The 19,686-nt window shown below is 35.6% G+C and overlaps 4 protein-coding genes across 9 annotated transcripts; 2 read left to right on the forward strand and 2 right to left on the reverse strand.

Moving 5' to 3' along the window:
• Window positions 1-567: 567 nt before the first annotated feature.
• LOC100141823 (cysteine-rich venom protein) lies at window positions 568-1,814 on the reverse strand. The gene has a single exon (XM_001808613.4). The coding sequence runs from the start codon at window positions 1,520-1,522 to the stop codon at window positions 626-628; it is 897 nt and encodes a 298-aa protein (XP_001808665.1). The 5' UTR covers window positions 1,523-1,814; the 3' UTR covers window positions 568-625.
• A 1,969-nt stretch (window positions 1,815-3,783) lies between these two features.
• Window positions 3,784-10,140, forward strand: LOC103313453 (venom allergen 5). Of its 3 annotated transcripts, XM_015981127.2 has the most exons (3): window positions 5,786-5,899; window positions 5,944-6,066; window positions 9,657-10,140. In XM_015981127.2, exons 2-3 carry the CDS (start codon window positions 5,954-5,956, stop codon window positions 10,111-10,113), a joined length of 570 nt encoding a protein of 189 aa, XP_015836613.1. In that variant the 5' UTR covers window positions 5,786-5,899; window positions 5,944-5,953; the 3' UTR covers window positions 10,114-10,140. The 3 variants fall into 3 exon arrangements, with proteins under 3 accessions (XP_015836612.1, XP_008194974.1, XP_015836613.1); XM_015981126.2 differs by having other exon boundaries at window positions 3,784-6,066; XM_008196752.3 differs by having other exon boundaries at window positions 4,272-6,045.
• A 2-nt stretch (window positions 10,141-10,142) lies between these two features.
• On the forward strand, window positions 10,143-17,349 carry Chpf (Chondroitin polymerizing factor). Its single transcript, XM_008196772.3, has 6 exons — window positions 10,143-10,938; window positions 10,983-11,287; window positions 11,339-11,545; window positions 16,138-16,691; window positions 16,741-16,973; window positions 17,029-17,349. Exons 1-6 carry the CDS (start codon window positions 10,320-10,322, stop codon window positions 17,277-17,279), a joined length of 2,169 nt encoding a protein of 722 aa, XP_008194994.1. The 5' UTR covers window positions 10,143-10,319; the 3' UTR covers window positions 17,280-17,349.
• Eaf (ELL-associated factor) lies at window positions 17,291-18,794 on the reverse strand. 4 transcript variants are annotated; one of them, XM_008196774.3, is made up of 5 exons: window positions 18,615-18,794; window positions 18,304-18,447; window positions 18,165-18,257; window positions 17,750-18,107; window positions 17,291-17,701 (listed from the first exon to the last, which is right to left on the reverse strand). In XM_008196774.3, the coding sequence occupies exons 2-5, from the start codon at window positions 18,398-18,400 to the stop codon at window positions 17,380-17,382; spliced, it is 870 nt and encodes a 289-aa protein (XP_008194996.1). In that variant the 5' UTR covers window positions 18,401-18,447; window positions 18,615-18,794; the 3' UTR covers window positions 17,291-17,379. The 4 variants fall into 4 exon arrangements, with proteins under 4 accessions (XP_008194996.1, XP_064214533.1, XP_015836614.1 ...); XM_064358463.1 differs by having other exon boundaries at window positions 18,304-18,525; XM_015981128.2 differs by having other exon boundaries at window positions 18,304-18,460; window positions 18,530-18,794.
• Between the last annotated feature and the right edge of the window lie 892 nt (window positions 18,795-19,686).

Genomic DNA, 19,686 nt, shown 5'->3' on the forward strand with positions numbered 1-19,686 from the left:
TCATAACAATCCGTTGACAAATAACGTAGATATTAAGCTCGATAGTCTTAGCTGAGACACGTTATATTTGATACTTTAGCTTTCTGTTAAAAATGAAGAAAGGCGTATTTCTGGATTTTTGAGTTAAATATCAAAATTCGTAATCTTTGAAGTTCTGACCATGAAAACTGGTACTTTAGCTATCAGCTAAAAATAAAAAAGCGTGTTTCAGATTTCTCGGAAGTTCCACCCCCAAGAGAGTTAAATGTAAAAAATCATTTATTACTGAAGCTATAATCATGAAAATTGATATTTGGACATTAAAAAAGAGGAAACGTATAATTCAGAATTTTCAAAAATTCCACCTCCAAAAGAGTTAAATACAAAAGTACGTCATTTTTGAAGTTATATTCAGAAGAACATGTATTTCCGGATTTTTGGAAATTACACCCACAAGGGGGTTAAATAAAGATAACAGGAAATAATAATTGCAACGTCACGGTTTTAAAGTTCATAATAAAATGATATGTTCCTACTTTTAATTGTTACTAAAGTTTTGCGTTTTAAAATAGTTGTGGACTGCTAGTTTTAAAGTAAAACAACGATTTTCTGGCTCTTTTTTGCCATTTTAAAATACATTTCATTTTTAAGTTTGTTGATTCGTTAATAAGCCGAAATAAAGAAGTACACTATAAATTTTCCACCTCCTTGCCGTGTTAAATTGATAGGGTGGCTCTTGAGGAACGGGTTCAATTTCACCACACAGTGCTGTATACACCCGATTACACTTCAAATTATCCGGACACTTGGAACACGGCTTCCCTTTCGTGTAAATAGGCCTCCCTAGCCAATTGGGCGCAACTTTCGTGCCCATTTTCCCCAAAATGGTACTTCCATAGTCACAGATCAAGGCTTGCACATAGACTGGATGCTTGAAGTTGTCTTTTTTCGTATCAGCTGTGTAAATCCTCGCACATCCGACTTGGTTCACTTGCCCCCAAACCATCGTGGCGAAGTGCTCGATCTTGTGCCCTCTTCGGAACTTGCCGAACATATCCGGCGCTAAATTCTCGATCTCGTTATACCAGTCCCAGATTTGGACTTTAACCAACGAAAGCGAAAAGTTCTTGCGGTTCAAACCGGCGAGGTTCTGGCCAGCTTGCCGGTTGTTCGACATCATCCGACAGTCTTCGTGGTAGCCGTTGAAGGTGCTCCGGCCGTAACACCTTGCCAGAAACTCCAGCTCCAGGCTGTAACTTAGCGCCATCATGTCGGAGGCCGAAGTGGCTTTCTTGCGCCTTTCCGACCCCGAAGCCAGATAGTTTCGCCAGTAGTTGTGTTCGTCAAGGCACAGTTTTCGAAACTCGAACACATTTTGCAAATCGACTTCGGTTCGTGTTCCTTGGGCTTGGCACTCGCAACCGGTGCTTTTGGTCTTGTCGGGGCAAAATTTCTCGCAGTAGTTCACTTTGGTTGGATCGAATTTGTCACAGTTTGACGATAGTGCTAACAGGGTGTAGAAAACTGTCCGAAGTATTGTCATTTTGACATGTTCAGGGCAGTTTTGTTCATCTTGGTGTGTTTCTTTGCACGAGTTGGGAAAAATTCAGCCCGAAGAAAGCGTGATTTTTTTAAATTTATTTAACTCGCTTTGTTGTCTGTCTGTCTGTTTCATATTTTTGGAGCCAAATTTGAAAGGGTTCCCCTTGACCCAATGAATTGAAATTTTGCATACTTACGTAATCTGCGTGACAATGCAATCCTATGTGGTTACAAAACCCATAAAGGGGTTAAAATGGGGTTTTGAAGTTTTAGGTTATGTTTACAAATGTGTACATACAGGATCTCCGAAATTAAGAGGTTTAGAGAAAAACGAGTGACACATTCTCGGCTCCGTTTTTCGAGAAAATAATTTTGTTCAAAACCGCATCTCGCTATCGTCTTTTGTTTTTGACTTATAAACAGAAATTGACATTTTAGCGAAATCCAGGGTTAGTCAAGCGGCATAGGAGAAACGGTTTATTAAATCATACTATCAACATGCGGCGCCACGTGCGTTATCTATGCAGATTTCTGTAAATTTGGGGTACGTGGCACGGTCGTTAATAGAAACTACTTATGCCATCTTTTGGTAGTGTGATTTCAAATTAAATCCACGAATTTATCCAAAAATCCAAAATATTAAGCAACCTTTTAAACCAAATTTCATTTTTTGAGTGGACTTCTATGATGGACACCGTTTAAGACTTCTACCTTGCACATAGTGTCTTTTATTTAATACACGCGTTCATTCTTTCATTTGTACAAAAACCACAAAAACGAATCTTGAACTCCCTCCTTTTTACCGTTACGTTTCAAGACTGGTGAATCCACCAAAGTGGAGTCCTTACATTAAAATCAGAAAAACCTCTTACTCATAATAAGTTCATATAAGTAAATTTGTTGTAAAGTCATCTATGTGAGTCTACAACCAACACGAAAACATACAAGAAATGTTTGCACAAACTATTAAAAGCACTACTTTTCTGTGAAAATTGAATTGGGCACATGCCTAAAACTCCAATGGTACCTTATTAGAGTCCGTATTTACTTATTTAGTTCTTTAATTTTTTTCCAAGTTTCAAAATAATGTTAAATAACCGGTTTTTGAGGGTGAGGAAGTCGCCAAATTAATATGTGGAAGCCAAACACGACATTTATTTCTTATAATTGATGTTTTCATAATTTGTGAAACGGTTATTCATTAATAAATTATTTTCATTCAATGTATTTATTTTTTCTTTATATTTATAATACTAACAAAATTTTGCAATTAAACACATTTAACCGATTTTCAATAAAATCGGTTATGTGTGTTTGAATTGTAAAAAAAATAAAAAAATTAAATTAATTGTATAAATATTAAAATATTTAAATTTGCCGCCAATTTTAGTTCCTCATACTACCAAGATATGGCGCTATTATCGAAATTTTGACCACCAGTGAATTACGTGTTACTTGATTTTCTATAACTACTATATTCTATGGCGAAATCTTAAAAAAATTATATCTTTTTTAATATAAAAGTAACACATTTGAAACAAAGACATGAAAAAAATTTGGATTTTTAATTAAAACTATGAAAATTGTATTACCCAACAAGTATTTATAATTTAATGATTATTTATACCCTAATTAATTCAAACACAGCATAATAAATTTTTATTAGATTAAATTTTTGCAATTAATACAAATTATTTGTTTTTATATTGAAAATGGCAAGCTTACGTTTTCATTCTATTTTCCATTTTTAAACATGGAATGTCGGAAGAAGAAAAATCTTCTTAATTGTATGATTGCGTATCAGTAAAATTTTATTTTACAAAAAATGTCAATCTAAACACCAAAATCAAATTCCATCTGCGGTAAAAAAATACACAACATTATCAACGTCACCTCCGTTGCACTTCACTAAATTATAAGAAAGTGGCATCAAATGGTAGTGACACATCGTTTGCAATTTTCTGCATATTTTTTTATGTAATTAAAATCTGCGACGCTCGTATATTTGTTCAATTGAAAATAACTATAACATAGCTTATTTTGATAATTTAACATTTTTTATTTTAATAACCGTTCACAAAATTTCTAGATTATTCACACCTTTTATGTGAAATAATTTTTCCATGGCCAACTACTTTCATATATTTTAAATATATTTGTTATTAAAAATATGTAAAAATATCAAACTATTTTTATATTGTTTTGAGTTCAGAAAAAAATAAGCTTTTCGAAAATGTCATAGCCAACAATGATTTTCATTAAAAAAATATAACTATATGTTATTATATCTGAACGAATGTTTAAAAAAACCGCTGATACTAGGTATACTACTAGTATACTAGGTTCATATAATTTATATAAATGACTTATTAAACATTTTAACAGCCTCAGACAACAATAGTGCAGTTAACTTTGCTGATGACACAAACATATTAATTTGGGGTGAAAATATGACAGATACAATGAAAGAAGAAAGATATGCATGAATAAGGTAATAAACTGGACTGAAGAAAATAAATTAGTGTTAAATTTTGAAAAAACCTACGGCATTCATTTTGCAATATGTAATCACAAGAATACAGAAAAACAGAATAAAGTTGTTATATCATCTAAAGAAATTGAATTAATAGAGAAAACTAATTTTCTGGGAATATGCATTGACCATAAGTTAAGCTGGTCTAATCATATAGATAATTTATTAAAAAAATTAAATTCACTACATTTTACAATACGTGTTTTAAAAAAATACATTAACATTGAACAACTAAGAATAGTATACTTCGCAAACTTTCAATCATTACTAAGCTACGGTATAATATTTTGGTGGCAAAGTGGAAAGATGTCAAAAGTATTTGTTGCTCAAAAACACGTCATGAGAACTATGTTTAACTTAAAATATAATTAAACTTGTAGGAACACCTTTAAAAGCAATAACTTCTTGACAGTAACTGGTTTATAGATACATACAGTTGCTAAAAAGTATGGATACAGTTAAATATTTTCAGAACGGTTCAACAGAAAACCATGAAATTTGGGGAACAGTTAAAAGTGTTTAAATTCTATCATCTGAGAGCTTTTTCAAATTTTTATCGTCATTTATTTTGAAAATTCAAGGCTAACTTGATTTTTTTAAATGGGACGAAGGGTCAAGTTTAATCATTTTTAAAAGAGCATTTTTTTCTGAATTCAGTGATGTAACATGATAACCACCTTTACTTTTATTAAAATGTAAAAAAATAAAAATTCAAAAATTTTCTGGAATAGTAAAACTAAGTTAGCTTTGAAAATACTGTTATTAGCGATGTCCGTCACTTGTATATTAGCCAAAAATGAAACTTAAAATTCTCATATTGGTTTATCATGGAGACAGAAAGCCAAGAACTTAATAGAAATCAGTTTGAACATCATTTGTAGCATAAAAATCAAGTATTCCGTGTTTATTAATTAACACGTGTTTTTTTTTCAGTTAAAAGTGTTATTTTATCAATTATTTTTAACTTTTACTTATTTTTTGGTTAATGAACTAACGATAGATAAAGACAACATTTCCAAGGCTAATAAAATTTTACATTTTTCAAAATTTTCGATTTTTTTTTAAGTTTCGGTTAAATTAAGGTATGCATATGTTATACCATAGAACTCAGAAAAAAATGCTTTCCTCAAAAATATTACATTTGACCCTTGTTGCTATTTAAAAAAAATCAAGTTAGCCTTGTATCCGAAGAACAAATGGAGATCGAAATTTAATAAACATCTGAAACGATACAATTTTTATACTCTTAAGCATACATCAAATTTCAATAAGTTTTGATGAATAGTTTTTATAATATTTAACTGTATCCAAAAAGCAAAAAATACAAAAATAAAAAAAGTTTTTTCAGAAAAAAAATTTTGGTTAAAAGATGCACTAAAAAGTAAAATATAATGTTTTTCTATCAGAAGAGAATCTTTTGCAATTGGTCTTGTCGGGTCAAAATTTCTGGCAGTAATTCACTTTAGTTGTATCGAATTTGTAACAGTTTGACGATAGTGCTAACAAGGTGTAGAAAACTGTCCGAAGCTTTGTCATTTTGACATGTTCAGGTCAGTTTTGTTCGTCTTGTGTTTCTTCTACACGAGTGGGGAAAAATTCAGCCCGAAGAAAGCGCGATTTTGTAAAATTTACTGCGGAGAGGTCAAACACAGCGCCTGCGAGTGTTCGTCACGAGACGGGCGGAAGGAAGTCGGATTGCTGGAAGTTGTGCAGTTTCGGAAGTTGGTCGTTGGGGTACATAATAAATATCGGAATCTTGTGGCATCTGGGAAGGAGACGAGAGGCGGTGTTGGCGCAGCTGCTGATATGATGGCACTTAGTTATAGTCTTGAGTTGGAGTTTATGGTCAGGTGTTGGGGGCGAAGTCGCTTTCATGGATATTACGACAGTTGTAGGACGATGTTGAATGGGAGAGAGGCGGGGCAAAATATCGCAGGGGATGCATGGCAGGATTTTACGCTTGAATTGGTGGAGGAACAGATTCGGAAATGGTCGGTTTGGAGGTGTACAGAGTGAGTCGGTGCAGCGAGCGGAAAAAGCATTTTCCACGTGTTTTATTTTTCGAAATTTTCGGTATTTGTGTTATGTGCTAAGGGGGATACGACTACGAAGGACTATAACCCAAAAAATAGTACAGCATAGTAAAAAGTAGGGTGCTTTGAGCGTTATACGGTTTCAGCACCAAATTAATTTAAATTCTACCAATTCACTACTGGACAAAATGCAGCAATGTTGGGCTTTGGACTCTTAGCAGACCGAGAAAAATTGACGACTTAAATTTTTATGAAAAACGTAAGAAAAAAATTATCCCGTATTTTTCAGAACGCTGCGATTTTGATTAAAAATACAAAAAATGTTTTAGAGAAATTTGCGGAGAATTAAACTTTCTTTAAAAAACCCTGCGAGACCATGGGTCGTATGAATAAAATTGAGTAAATGCTTTTACTCTAAATTTTGCAAGTGCTCTAAAATGTATGAGTAAAAATAGAAGTGCCTATAAGTTTTTACTAAAAGTAAAAGCATTTTAGCGAGGATTTGGTTTAAGATTGAATTATGCTCAGAAGGTCCAAAGAGGAGCTGTACAAGCAAGCGCGTGATCGCAAAATTTGAAATTGGATTTTTAAGAATAATAATAAACAAAATGCTTTCTTTACAACTACAATTTGTTCCTAAATTCAGTCACTACCTCACAGGTCAGTTTGTATCTCATTTTAAGTATTCGTAACCGAGTTTAAACGGGTTAAAAAGCCGATTTAATTTGTTGTTCTATTAAAAAAACTGCAAGTTCAAATTGTTTGAAAAAAATATGGTGACTTTCTTGGGACCTTAGCAACAATATACATACATTTGAAAAAAATTGTTAGTTTCATTTAAAAATAAAATGGAAAAAACCTCAATTTTTAGCCATGTATATGACTTACTTGTAATACTATATTTTTTTTCATGCCATTTGAACTCTAGGTTTTTCCATAAAAACATTAAGATTATTACGGTGTTTACCTCGTTATAACTTGGTTACAAATATTTAAATCGAGATAAGAACTGAGTTGTGAGGTAATAAGTGAACCTAAGAACATCACTCAATTGTAAAAAAAACGTTTTTGTGTATTATTTTTCTTAAAAATTGAGTTTCAAATTAGTGCATTTGCACGGCCGCCTGGACGGTGAGCTTAGTGTAGTATAGTATAGTCGAGATTATTGTGAAAACAAAATGAATGAAATAACGCAACTGCTTTTTTTATTAAGCACTTACTTCAAAATTGATGATGCCATTAGTATTAGCACCAAGCATTTAGGTAAACTTATTTTCTCTTCTATTAGCTATTTCAAAATTATAAAAACGCCAATGTCACATTTTCTCTTAAAATCAGTTGTTATAAATTATTTTCGTATTCATAGCTTTTAGACAGCTATTCCCCAGACGCTCGGACATTTCCCGCATTGCGGTGTTTTTACTTTGCAACAATGGCTAGGGACATTTAATAGGTTGGTATCACTACCGTTGAGATTTTATGCTAAATTACAGTTCATGTTACCAACCCAACAGGAAAAAGAACTAAATTATCAAAAATAGTTTATTAAGTGATAAAGTGATATATTATAAGAAATGCATCATTATATGCGAGTGGGAGATTTTTGACGAGCTTTATAATGGCATTTCGATTACGTGTGATATACGATGTTTTATCTTACAGATGCATTGTAAAAAAAAACTCCAAGAAATTCAAGTAAATATCCGCCTGTAACATTAGCATAGTTATATGTATCAGTTTTCGTAGTGACCTGTGTTGCTACTGATTAGTAGTAAAATTACCGCTGGGGGCGCCACTGAGCTAGGACGAAAACAGTAACCATAAATGGCGGGAGAATGTTAATTCGAATATTTTGAGCGTTGTACGAATTTTGAGGTTTCACAATTATTTCATTGTCTATGCGGAATGACTATTGTATCTTTGGTGCAAGATAAATTAGGAATGAGAAAAGAGGGCGTCTAGTTAATTTTATTTCCGAATAGTTATGAAATCAACAGTCTCATTGTTGTTCCCAATTTTCCCCAAATTTACTCACTTGTGAGTAGAACTGACAGCTTTCTCACCGAAAACAATGGTATAATGTACCTAAAAAACTGCACCTGTAAGAAAAAAATTTTTTTTTGAGATATTCCTTACAAAAAATATTGTAACTAACTTGTTTGTAAAGGAATTTCCAAACTCGTTAAGAAAAAAAGTATTATGCACTTCAAAAAATTGATATCTAATGTAATTTATAGTTTCAATGAGAGATCTTATTATTAATAACTATTTTACATTTTTATCAACTTTATTTAAAAAAATAATTCGGTAAATAAAATAAATCGGTAAAATACAACGTTGGCGATTTTATAGTTTTGAAACAGCTAATAGGTATTAATAAAGTTGTTGCAGAGATATTGCTTATTCCATAGATATGAGTAGAGATAGTACACCTTTATTCTACAAGTGGTTACCATGGTACATAAATTATTTGATTTAGTTATTTTTTATCTTACTTAATAGAATAAAGCGCTGTATGCGGTGATTGACAGTAATAGAAAGGTTGTCCACCGTCAAAAAATGACCGTTTGGGGGAGCTACGAATCTGCATTCCAATGGAATCTATCTATTTTGGTTTGAACCTTTGCAAATTTTGTTCCAAAAAAAATGTTTTCGTGTTTTCTGGGTTGTTTACTTTTTATTGTATTTTTTTAACTAAGAAATACATCAAAAACAATGAATTCACAGTTTATTAGTGCATCTAAGCAGTTTATGTGTTTGAATTGCTGTGGTAGCACCTACTTTTAAATCGATTTGTACACCAAAACTAAAACGAAATGGTATCGGAATTATATACGTAGATTTTAACAAATCACTCTGAAGATCCCAAGCTTTCCTAACGGTTTACTTTCCCAATTAATTAATCGAAAAAAAAGCAAATACGAAACTGAATTTCAAAATGAAATGTGCGTAGTTCGTATCAAATGACGAGACTTGGTGCAGGCGTTTCTAGTGGCTTACTTTTCGAATAAATCAAAGCGACAAAAATGATCTGAAACGAGTATTTCAGGGAATCCCTTATACAAATCGTGGGAATCCCTTCCTGAAGTCATGATTCAAAAATAACCATGACATCATAATACAAAGATAGGCACTGATATTCACATAATTAGGATTTCCCAAAATAACGCATGCGCATACAAAGACAAGCCATGACATCATAATTCAAAAATGGTTTCCACATCAGAGAATTTCCACGTTTTGCATCGGGGAATCCCTGAAATGGCGCATGCGCAGGCCAAGTGAATCAGAATCGGCACAGCTTATCTACGCTGTCATTATTAGAATTCCCAATATTTCTAATGTGGGGTTTACACGGGACACCTGTATACATATGATTGTTTTATTCGACGACTTGAAAAAAGTGAGGGGGAAAAGTACGTTATTTCCTCTTGATGGAGAAGTTATTTCTTAAATTGCTTCTCAAACGTTAGTATCCCCCTATATAGGTTGCACAAACGATTTTCGCCCCCCAAGCTGCATTGCGACTCACTCTATACACCCTGGATCATTATTTATTGCCACTTCAGGTACGAACAAGTCAAAGACATGAAACCCGACATCATCGACTCTTACAGACCCCTTAAAGCTGAAGGAATCCAAATTAACCATTTCACAGCAATGGTCTGGGGCCAAGCTGACGTAATCGGTTGTGCCCGAATTTATACCGAAGATACGGTCAAAGCTAGTTTTATCAATCCTACTTTTCACCAGTCTTTGATTTGTGATTATGGAATTACGATCCTTAGAAACGACACGAAAATAAAAGGGGTCAATATTAAGGGGCGGCCGGTTTATACCAAAGGCAAACCGTGTTCAATGTGCCCTGCAGAGTATAAATGTAACTTGAACTGGACCTCACTGTGTGGAGAAAGCAAGGTCCCGGAGGACCCTGCGTACGTTTTTGACAGTCCAAGCTCGGCAAAATGTGCAGAAAATGCCAGAATTCTGGTCTTAATTGTTGTAGTTTTGCATTCATTATTTTAAATTTTTAAATAAATTATTTGACGCGTCCGCTTTTACCGGCCGAGTGCCTTTACAGTTTGACGTTTGAGGTTATGTCGCTATTTTCAAATGTGATTTTTGACGAATTTTCCCAATTAAGTGCAATTATAAACGTGCCATAAAGTAACCCAAATCTGAGTTTGATGATTACGTGACTTGTCTTTGATTTTCCGACCCCTAACCTCAAAATGTTCAAAAGTGTCTCTCGATTGATTTCGAACAACTTTTACGTATTTCTGGGACTTATCATCGGTTTGTACATATCGTCATTCCTGTCCGACTCTTTGGAACCACTATGTGCCTCAAAGAACAACCTCAAAGTGCCTCAAGACGTAGTTAGCAATAAAGTGACACCAGTGGCCCCCTCAACCAAATCAAGTGCCTCAAAAAAGGCGAAGTTAGTAAGACCTCGGTATTATTCGACTGAATTGGGGATCAGGGAGAAGCTCTTCGTTGGGATTTTCAGTTCGGAGGAGAAAGTCAACTCACAAGTGGTTCATTTGAATAAGACAATAAGTCACTTGGTTGACCAGATCAAATTTTTTATTACGGCTCAATACAAGTTGAAAAGCCGGTTTAACTTGAGCGGTTTGGTCGGTTTCACCGACACTAGAGCCAGGTACAGGCCGTTCCAAGTCCTCAAATACATTGGAGACAATTTTCCACAAGACTACGATTATTATTTCCTTGCTAACGACTATACGTTCATTAATGCGCACCGACTGACCGACCTGGTGAAAAAAATCAGCGTTAGCATGGACGTGTACTTGGGAGACCCCGCCCCTGACTCCTCCTACTGCAACTTAGGTAAGCCTCTGATTCGTCGAACCGGCCCTCAGATAGTTTTGCAGCCTCTGGCATCGTCCTAAGCAACTCTGTGATAAAAGCAATGAGAGAACACTTAGACTGGTGTGTGATTAACGCAATTTCGGACGATCACAGCGAAAACCTCGGCCGTTGTGTCCACCACAGCATCGGTCTGACGTGTCAAAAAACGCTCCAAGGCCAAAGTTTCCACACTTTTAAACTGCGACACTTTGAGCTCGAGAGACACTTGCTTCAGCTAGCGGAAAAGCCCGAATTTAATCAAGCAATAACCGTGCACCCCATTCTACAGGGTGACAGCTTTTATCTGCTCAATGCCTATTTCCTTAAAGTAGATTTTCTTGTTTTTGGTATTGTTTGTTTTGATTTGGCATTTTTTTAGCAACGTTTGGTGCAAATTAAGCACGAAATTGATGTTTTGAGCGAGGATTTGGACGAGGTTTGGCCCCCGGGACAAAGGCCGGGGGCGAAGCCCGCCACAAGGTTTGACCTCCCGAGACAGTTGTATTTCAATATGAGTCATGTGTTCTTTCCGGATGATTTTACCAACGTGAGGGCGCACACCATGGCCGAGTTGGGCGATATTGAGGTAATTACGCTAAAGCTACGGATGTCTAATGGTTAGGATATGAAACGACGTACAAATAAAACGTCCCCGTTAATGTCGCCAGAGAGCGCACTGGTTCCATTACCGTCTAAGTTTTCAGGAAAAATGATTGGATTTGTGTAAAGGTTAACACATAGCAAACAAAAGATACAGGCAGATTGAGCATTACCTTCTCAATATAAAATTCTATCGTAAACCATATTAAAAAAATTACAGACTTTAACTTATTTGCACTCTGCCCCATATTTTTCAAAACGCTACGAATACAGTTACAGTTGCAAAAAAATGTTAGCAACAAAGTTGTGGATAATTACATTTCCTACAAAAACGACCGCGAGACCACGTCCGTATCATCAACCGTTTAGGCCCCAAAGTTGTTCAAAGATGCTCAAGTGACGGACTTGCTTCATTTTGCCGGTGATCAACTATTGGAATGTTAATTTATACAGGGTGCTCAAAAACTAGCACACCAACTCAGTGCTACGTTGTTGAGAAGCATGTGTAGATTATGGGAAAAATCCTGAAAAAATTCCTAAAGTCATATTTTAAAAAATTTTGAGCTACAAACTTATTGTGTTAACTTCTTTAGTTTTCATTATTTTTTTATGTTTTTATGTTTCATACCAGATAATCGTTCCGTAACAAAACGATGAACAATTATTTTTAATTTTACTTTTAGACTTTAACAGTTTTTTTAATTTAAAAAATTAAAATTCATCCAAAAAAACACAATGTGTAGATGTGCCAACACTGGGAATTATTTCCTAGGAAACCGTTTCGAAAATAATTTATTTTTATTCGGAAGTAAAATTACCGTTGGGGGCGCCACTGAGCTAGGTCGAAAACAGTAACCATAAATGGCGGGACAATGTTTATTCGGATATTTTGAGCCTTGTACGAATTTTGGGGCTTCACAATTATTACATTGTCTATGCGGAATGATTATTGCATCTTTGATGCAAGAAACTTATGTTGACAAATGAGAGATGCCGAGGAAAACACGAATAACGAATGACTGTTTGGTTCACTTTCTTTATTGGAAAATTATTACAAAGACATTGAAAAGCCTACCTTTTGGCATAATTTACGTTTAAGTGTATTAGCAGTTGTTAATCTTTATTGTAGTTTTGTTGATTTACCGCAGCATTTCATGATTTTTTCAGTGGAAAATTTTAACCTAAAATTCATAACACTTCACTAATTTATTGGTTTCTTGAGCCAAACTTTGTGTTCGCTGTGATCCATTACTTATAATCTTTAATTAGACAACTGTTTGATAACACTTTGTAATCAAAATTTAAATATTTTTCACTTTTTATCCACTTTCAAGTTCCAACAATAAACACTTTATACCACGAAAAACTGCAGAACCAAAGTCAGCGCTAGTATTTACCACCACGTACTTTTAAAGTAATTCTTTCTATTGTAAGTAATTAACACTATACACGCAAAATTGTTGAACAATTCATTAAATGTCAGTTAAATGTGGCATTACGAAAATTTCTTTACTGTTTTCGACATAGTTCAAAAGTCATCACCAGAGGGCGTCTAGTTAATTTTATTTCCGAATTGTTGATCAAATCTTATTGCGATCATGACTGTTAGACAACGTTGCCACATATCATTTATCTAAAATCCGTTATTTATCAATAACTTTAATAACAAGGATTTTTTTTACTATTTTTACCTTTATATGTAACCAGTTCTCTACCACACACCATTGAGTTGGTGCGCCAGTTTTTGAGCACGCTGTACATAAACCATTGAAGATAAAAATATGGGTTCGCAGACTTTTTTGTAGTAAATTTCTGTACAACTTTGTTCCTTACACTTTTTTTGTATCTTCAATCGTATTTGCAGCGTTCGCAAAAATATAAGGTGGAACGCAAATTGATAATTCTTTGCGCACCGTCGCATATTTATCAAAACGCTGGGAATACGGTTGAAGATAGAAAAAAAGTGTAAGGAACAAAGTTGCAGAGAATTAAATGTTCTACAAACCAGTTCGCGACACCTTCTACAGTTAAAGGGGAACTCTCACTCGCACGAGAAGGTCAAAATTAAGCATTTTTGGGAACAAGTTATGAACAAACGGTTGATTTAGCAAATATAAAAAAATACTAACTCGTAGTTGAAGTTAGTTTGTACTTTCCTCTTCGTTTTATTTTGATAAAATGTTTTTTATTTTCCCCAAAAAAATAATAAAAAGCCTCAAAATTGCACGTTTTCAATCATGACTACAGTCGTTATAAGTTATTATGAAAATAACAACACCAGGAAAGTATATTGCTCCTTTATCTAGTACAATTTTTATACAGGGTGTCTCAGCTAAGACTTTCGAGCTTAATATCTCCTTTATTTGTCAACGGATTGTTATGAAATTTGGAATGTACATATTTTAGGTGGTCTTTTTATTAGGAACAAAAAATGACCTCAAGTTAAAAAATGAAATCTTAAAACACATTTCTTTTATTTAAAAATAAGACAAATTACCGTTGGATCATTAAAACCCCAAAAATAGATGGCCACACAAAAAAATAACCAAATCGCTCGGCTGATCCAAGAAAAAAATTAAATTTTGTTGTTAAAAACTTAATTCAAATTTTAATAGTAATTTGGGGAAGTCAACTTTTGAAACAAGTGATGAAGCATTTCTATGCGGCATTTTTTGTACCACTGAAAAAAATTGTCAAAAGTGTGCGCGCTGTCAGGAAAGTAAAATTGTTTTAATTTTTTTGACAGCATTTTTCACTGACGATAAATTTTTTAATGTCTTAAAAAGCTTAACATTTTAAAAAAGGCATGTAAAAATTACGTTTTTAAGGCCTCAGTTGTTGCATTAATTGGAATTTAATCTTTATCTTCTAAAATATCTGCATTTAAAATTTCATAAAAATCCGTTGACAAATATCTGAGATATCAGCCATTTTATGGCTTAATTTCAGCCAGTTTACTCGATGTTTTACAGCCGTTTTGAGTAACGTTTTTGAAAGTTATTTACAGGATACATTCTTCTACTCGGGCTGTAAGTACAAAAGTGTTTTAAAATGCTGTAAGTGCTTTATTTAATTATGAAAAAAAATCTGAAAACTGAAAAAAAATTGCGTACTTTGAGCATTATTTCCCATCAGTATTATGCGTTAAAGAGAAAATAAATTACTTTTGCACTTGTAGTGGACTCTTGGGGATAAAGCTGCTTTTGTTTTAACTTGAAATTGTCAATCGTTAACTGGTACAAATCTTAAAATGAACTTGCGGTACTGGCCTATGATTTTCGCATTCGCTTCAATTACCTTAAAAACGAACTCGTTTACTAAACACTTATTCTTATGCAAAATTTTCTGCTGAATTCGAATCCGATTTTAGTTTCTCGATTTGGAGTTGCCTTCATCATGAAAAAGACGTTTTTTGTAGAAATTCTTGAAAAACTTAAAATTGCTCAAATATTTCATTTTTACGTCATATCCTTCTTGTGGATAAATCTAGAAACTTCGTTTTTGCAAAAGATTGCTCAATGAATGTGGTTTTTAACGTAAATACACAACTCTTAGTGTTGAGAAAACAAAACTGAGAAAATTGGGCAACAGTACGAGTACAAAGAGAAATACGCAGCATTGTCACTTCAAGTGCAAATGGTAGTAATTTTAAATTGCAATAACTTGCTAAGTGTTAAAGATATCGAAATGATTTTTGCACCAAAAATTTATTTAAGCTATTAGCTTCTTTCATTTCGATTAGGTGTGGGTCTATCTTTTAAGATAAAAAAATCTCGCATCTCGACAATTTCACTACATAAATATGAAAGTTTACAAGAAAAATGCAATTTTCTCAGTTTTCTTTTGTCAAAACTAAAACTTGTATTCGTAAGAATCCACATTTATCGAGTAATCTTTTGCAAAAAAACAAATTTTTTAGCTTTATCCAGAAGGAAATATGACGATGTAAATACAAAATTTTACCAATTTTCAGTTTTTTAGAATTTTTCACAGAAACGTCTTTTTCATAATGAAGGCAAATCCACTCAAAAATCAAACTTCGGATTCGAAATCAGCAGAAATTTTACATGAGAATCAGTTTTAAAAAACGTGTGTCCTCCAACCTAGACGGATAAATAAATTATTAATTATTGTGCGCTACTGACTTTCTCTTGGCCTGTTGACGTAAAGTACATAAAATATGTGACAGCAAATGACTATGGACAGGAATTCTCCCCCTTAAGTATAAATTAACTTTCTGTGACTTGACCACCGGTAAAATGAAAAGAATCTGTCCCTTCAGCGTTTTTGAAAATTTTTAACGCTTAAACCGTTCCGGACTTTTTACTTAATTTTTTTTTATTTAATATTTTAATTTTTTTCTCATGTTTCTTATAAAAATTTTGGTCAGTTTTTCTCAGTCTGTTAAGAGAGCAAAGCTACACATTGCTGCATTTTTCTCCAAGCAATTAGTTTGCCATCATTTTCCGCCCCCATTTTTACTCTACCGCACTATTTTTTGCGATTTCTTGTATCTCGTTTCATCTTCTAAGTTACAGTCCTCGGTAAACTGATGTTAATTATTAAAACTTCCCCTAGAATGTGATCGAAGAAGTTACGGTGAAAGTCCACTCCGAGTCGCCCAAACGGTTCCAATTCCGGCGCCTAATCAACGGTTACCGGAGTTTCGATTTAAGTCGCGGCATGGACTACGCCCTCGACCTCGGTTTCCGGGATTTAACAACAGGAAGAGAGGTCGTGAAGCGGTTTGAAGTGTGCAAACCGCTCGGAAAAGTCGAATTACTTCCGGTGCCTTACGTAACGGAAAACTCCCGAGTTACCATAATACTTCCGGTTCAAGAAACGGAACTTGAGGCCATCATGGACTTCCTCCACGGTTACACCAATACGATAATGGACCGCAAGGAGAAAACGTTCCTAATGTTGGTACTACTGTACCAGCCCAACTCGAGTAATAAAGGCACAAGTGATGTTTTCTACGATGTTAAAACGTACGCTACCAAAGTAACAAGCAAATACAAAAATGAGGACGTTAAGATTGCCTGGGTGTCGGTCAGGCTTCCATGGCCCACTGCGACCGACTCCAAAGTGATGGGTTTTGCGGTTGTGGACCTGGCTTTGCGCAAAATTGGGTTAGTTTGGGTCATTTGTTCAAACTGTTTCCGAAATTGTGTTTTTTAGTCCAGAGAGTTTAGTTTTGGTCCTCGACCCTTACACGAACATATCTAGCGATTTTCTAAATCGCGTCCGCATGAACACTATTGCGAATTTCCAAATTTTTAGCCCGATTCCCTTCAAGCAATACGACCCGAAGGTGTCACAAGTGCCAACTTTGGAAATAAATAAAAACAACGGTCACTTTGACCGCGATGATTATACGTATGTGTCGTTTTATGGCAAGGATTACATCGCGGGTAATTTTTTTTTGTTACTTTTGTCTTGTTTTGTAATGATTTGAGTGTCTTCCAGCTCGTAAGCAACACCAGAAAAAACTACCTCTCATACGAATTGATAACGACTTGAGTCAAGTGCTCCGTGACGAATTTAAGGATTTTACAGACAGCATTTTCGGTATGTTTGTCGAGTTTGGGGGCGAGTTACACGCACTCCGAGCCACCGAAATGGGTTTGAAGGTGAAGTACAGGAGTGGGCGGGGTTTCAGTGGCAGCTCCGCCCAGTTGGGGCGTTTGATTCTGTCTCGCATTGACGAGATTTTGTGAACGAAATAATATTGCATTGCAGTATGTGTATTTATCAATATCATACATAATATATATTCTGTAACAAATATTTTAATTATCGATTACCTTAACTCGCCGGTTAGTCCGAGTCTGAGCCCGACTCTGACAAGCACAAGTCTTCGTTTAAGAGATGTGTGGATATTTTGGTGGCTGCTGAGGTCCCATTGCTGTGCCCATTGGTTTTGGATAATTTGTTAACGGCGGTAAGGTCTGGATTATCCGAATCCGAGTCGCTGTCGCTGCTCGACGACGACGAGTCGCTCATTTCCCCCACTCCAGCGGTCTCGTGGTCGGAGAGGGGGAACATCGACGGCGATTTGTCGGTGGAGCTGGGGGGCGGGGGCGCGTCGAAGTCGTCGATGCCGATCATTGGCAGACTCGCGAGCGTGCTCTGGTGCGTCCTGCAATCACGAGTCGTTATTTGGGCAAGGGCGTGGTTATGGGCGTACTCGTTGGCGTGGCTCTTGGGCGAGGGGTAACTGGGGCTCGCGTGCAGGGGCGAGTGCTTTGGCACCAGATGGGTGATGGGGCGGTCCGGTCGGCGGCTCCCGCTGGTCACTTTCGTCTTGTGCGAGATGCGCTGGCCGATGGGGGGCGTCTGCGAGCGCATGGACGTCGTGCCCGAGCGGTCGGTGGCCTGGGGCAGCGGCTGCTTGGCCGACTCACTTCGCGTCTTTTTCACTTGAATATTACACGTTAGTTTCTCTAGGGTTATTTCGCCGGTGGCGCGGTCGATTATCAGCACGCATTCTTTTTGGTAAGGCCGCTGCGAGCCTTTGAATACTGTTTGGGGCACCCCTGCACCATCTGCAACACAAGGGGTGAGTCGGGCGGGCGCTCGGGCCCCCGAAAGGCGCCCCTTACCCAAGTGAGGTACGGTAACTGTGACTTGGTTGTTGTTGCCGACATCTACGGTGGCTATTTTGTTGGTGTCGACCGAGGCTGGCTTGAAATCGTCTGCAAAAGACAGTCACGATTTTGGTTCATTTCACGCGAAACTCACATTTAATCGAATGGAACGCCGATGATTTCGGATTTGTGAAACTCTGGCCTATCTTCAGCTGCCGAACTTCGCTACCTAAACCCAGTTTTTCTGCCATTTTTGCGATTTTAATCCATTGCAAGTTTGGTTAGAATGGTGGAACGTCTGAAAAATACGACTTTTTCACTTGGATGCAGCGTGGAAACAACCAAGGGGAATCGGTCACGGTTGGAGGAACGATGCCTACCAGAAACACGGACGGATTTACCAAATTTGACCAATTATTCCCTAACATATGAGCATACGTATTGAAAAGTAAAATATTGACCTACTTTTTGACGGATTTGACATTTTTGACAGGTGGTTTGCGGACGAGCTAAAAACCCACAAAGTGCACCTTTTAAACGCCACAATTATGAAAAACACATAATTTTGCGCGTTTCACACAATGCACTGTTTGTTGAAGCGGTTATTTCATTAATTCCAGGCAATAAACCATCCTTCAACGACCTTGACAGAAAATGGGCCCATCGGGACTTGTCACTTGCGCTGTAACTTTTAGCCAATCAGTAGACGGCACGCAAATACGTCACGAGATTACACTTTTGAAATTCATATGAATTTATATGCATGTTTGTATGACTTGGAGAAGATTATAATTACCGGACAATGGAAATTGTAATATACAAGGGTATTCCAAAGATATGGTGCCACACTTTAGGGAGGTTCTTGCGTGAGAAAACGTTTGTATACAACCCTTAGTCGAAAATATGCCGTTTCTCCCCTGGAGCCAGTTTGGTCCAAATACGAATTACTATTTTGTTCATATTAAAAGACTTCGATATTTATTAGCTAAAACATAGCTTATGGAAAGTTTTTGAGTTAGGTGTAATTTTATTTTTGATCGTAATACCTAGTAGCCTTTGATTTTAAGCCAATTTAATTTAAATAAAGAACATATAGATTCGTCATGGAAGGCGAGAGTCTAAAACTAGCATATTCTTCGTTTTAGGTTACATCATCCCGTTAATTTGAACTTTAAATTGTACCCCCCACTTTTTAAAACCACCCCTAACTCAAAAACAAATCTACAATTATGTGTTTTCTCTACAATTAGATTAGTTTTCCCTTCTTTCTAATATATTTTTTTTTCTAATAATGATTCAAAATGTAGAAGGCGGTATTTAAAATGTCAAAGGAGTGGCTAGCGACTAGGGAATGAAGCCTAAACATAAACATCTTTAATGTTGGTTTTGACCTCTACCTTTGCAAGTCAAATTGAATTGTTTGTTTGTTTAAATCAAATGGGCTTAAAATCAAAGGCTCCCAATGACTAAAAATTTCAAAATGCAAATCAACATTTTTTTACGGTTAGACAAGCTTTTTCTTTCTATTCCAAAAATT

Source organism: Tribolium castaneum, chromosome 8 (genome assembly GCF_031307605.1).
Source record: "Tribolium castaneum strain GA2 chromosome 8, icTriCast1.1, whole genome shotgun sequence".
NCBI lineage: Eukaryota > Metazoa > Arthropoda > Insecta > Coleoptera > Tenebrionidae > Tribolium > Tribolium castaneum.

Coding starts and splice junctions, on each gene's coding strand:
- LOC100141823 (XM_001808613.4), bottom strand. CDS start 1,522: ATGACAATACTTCGGACAGTTTTCTACACCCTGTTAGCACTATCGTCA.
- LOC103313453 (XM_015981126.2), top strand. CDS start 5,597: ATGTTCAGGTCAGTTTTGTTCGTCTTGTGTTTCTTCTACACGAGTGGG. Junction 6,067..9,656: donor TCGGTTTGGAGGTGTACAGA/GTGAGTCGGTGC, acceptor TTGCCACTTCAG/GTACGAACAAGTCAAAGACA.
- Chpf (XM_008196772.3), top strand. CDS start 10,320: ATGTTCAAAAGTGTCTCTCGATTGATTTCGAACAACTTTTACGTATTT. Junction 16,692..16,740: donor CTGGCTTTGCGCAAAATTGG/GTTAGTTTGGGT, acceptor TGTGTTTTTTAG/TCCAGAGAGTTTAGTTTTGG. Junction 16,974..17,028: donor TGGCAAGGATTACATCGCGG/GTAATTTTTTTT, acceptor AGTGTCTTCCAG/CTCGTAAGCAACACCAGAAA.
- Eaf (XM_008196774.3), bottom strand. CDS start 18,400: ATGGCAGAAAAACTGGGTTTAGGTAGCGAAGTTCGGCAGCTGAAGATA. Junction 18,258..18,303: donor GGCGTTCCATTCGATTAAAT/GTGAGTTTCGCG, acceptor TGTCTTTTGCAG/ACGATTTCAAGCCAGCCTCG. Junction 17,702..17,749: donor CCCAAGAGCCACGCCAACGA/GTACGCCCATAA, acceptor TCGTGATTGCAG/GACGCACCAGAGCACGCTCG.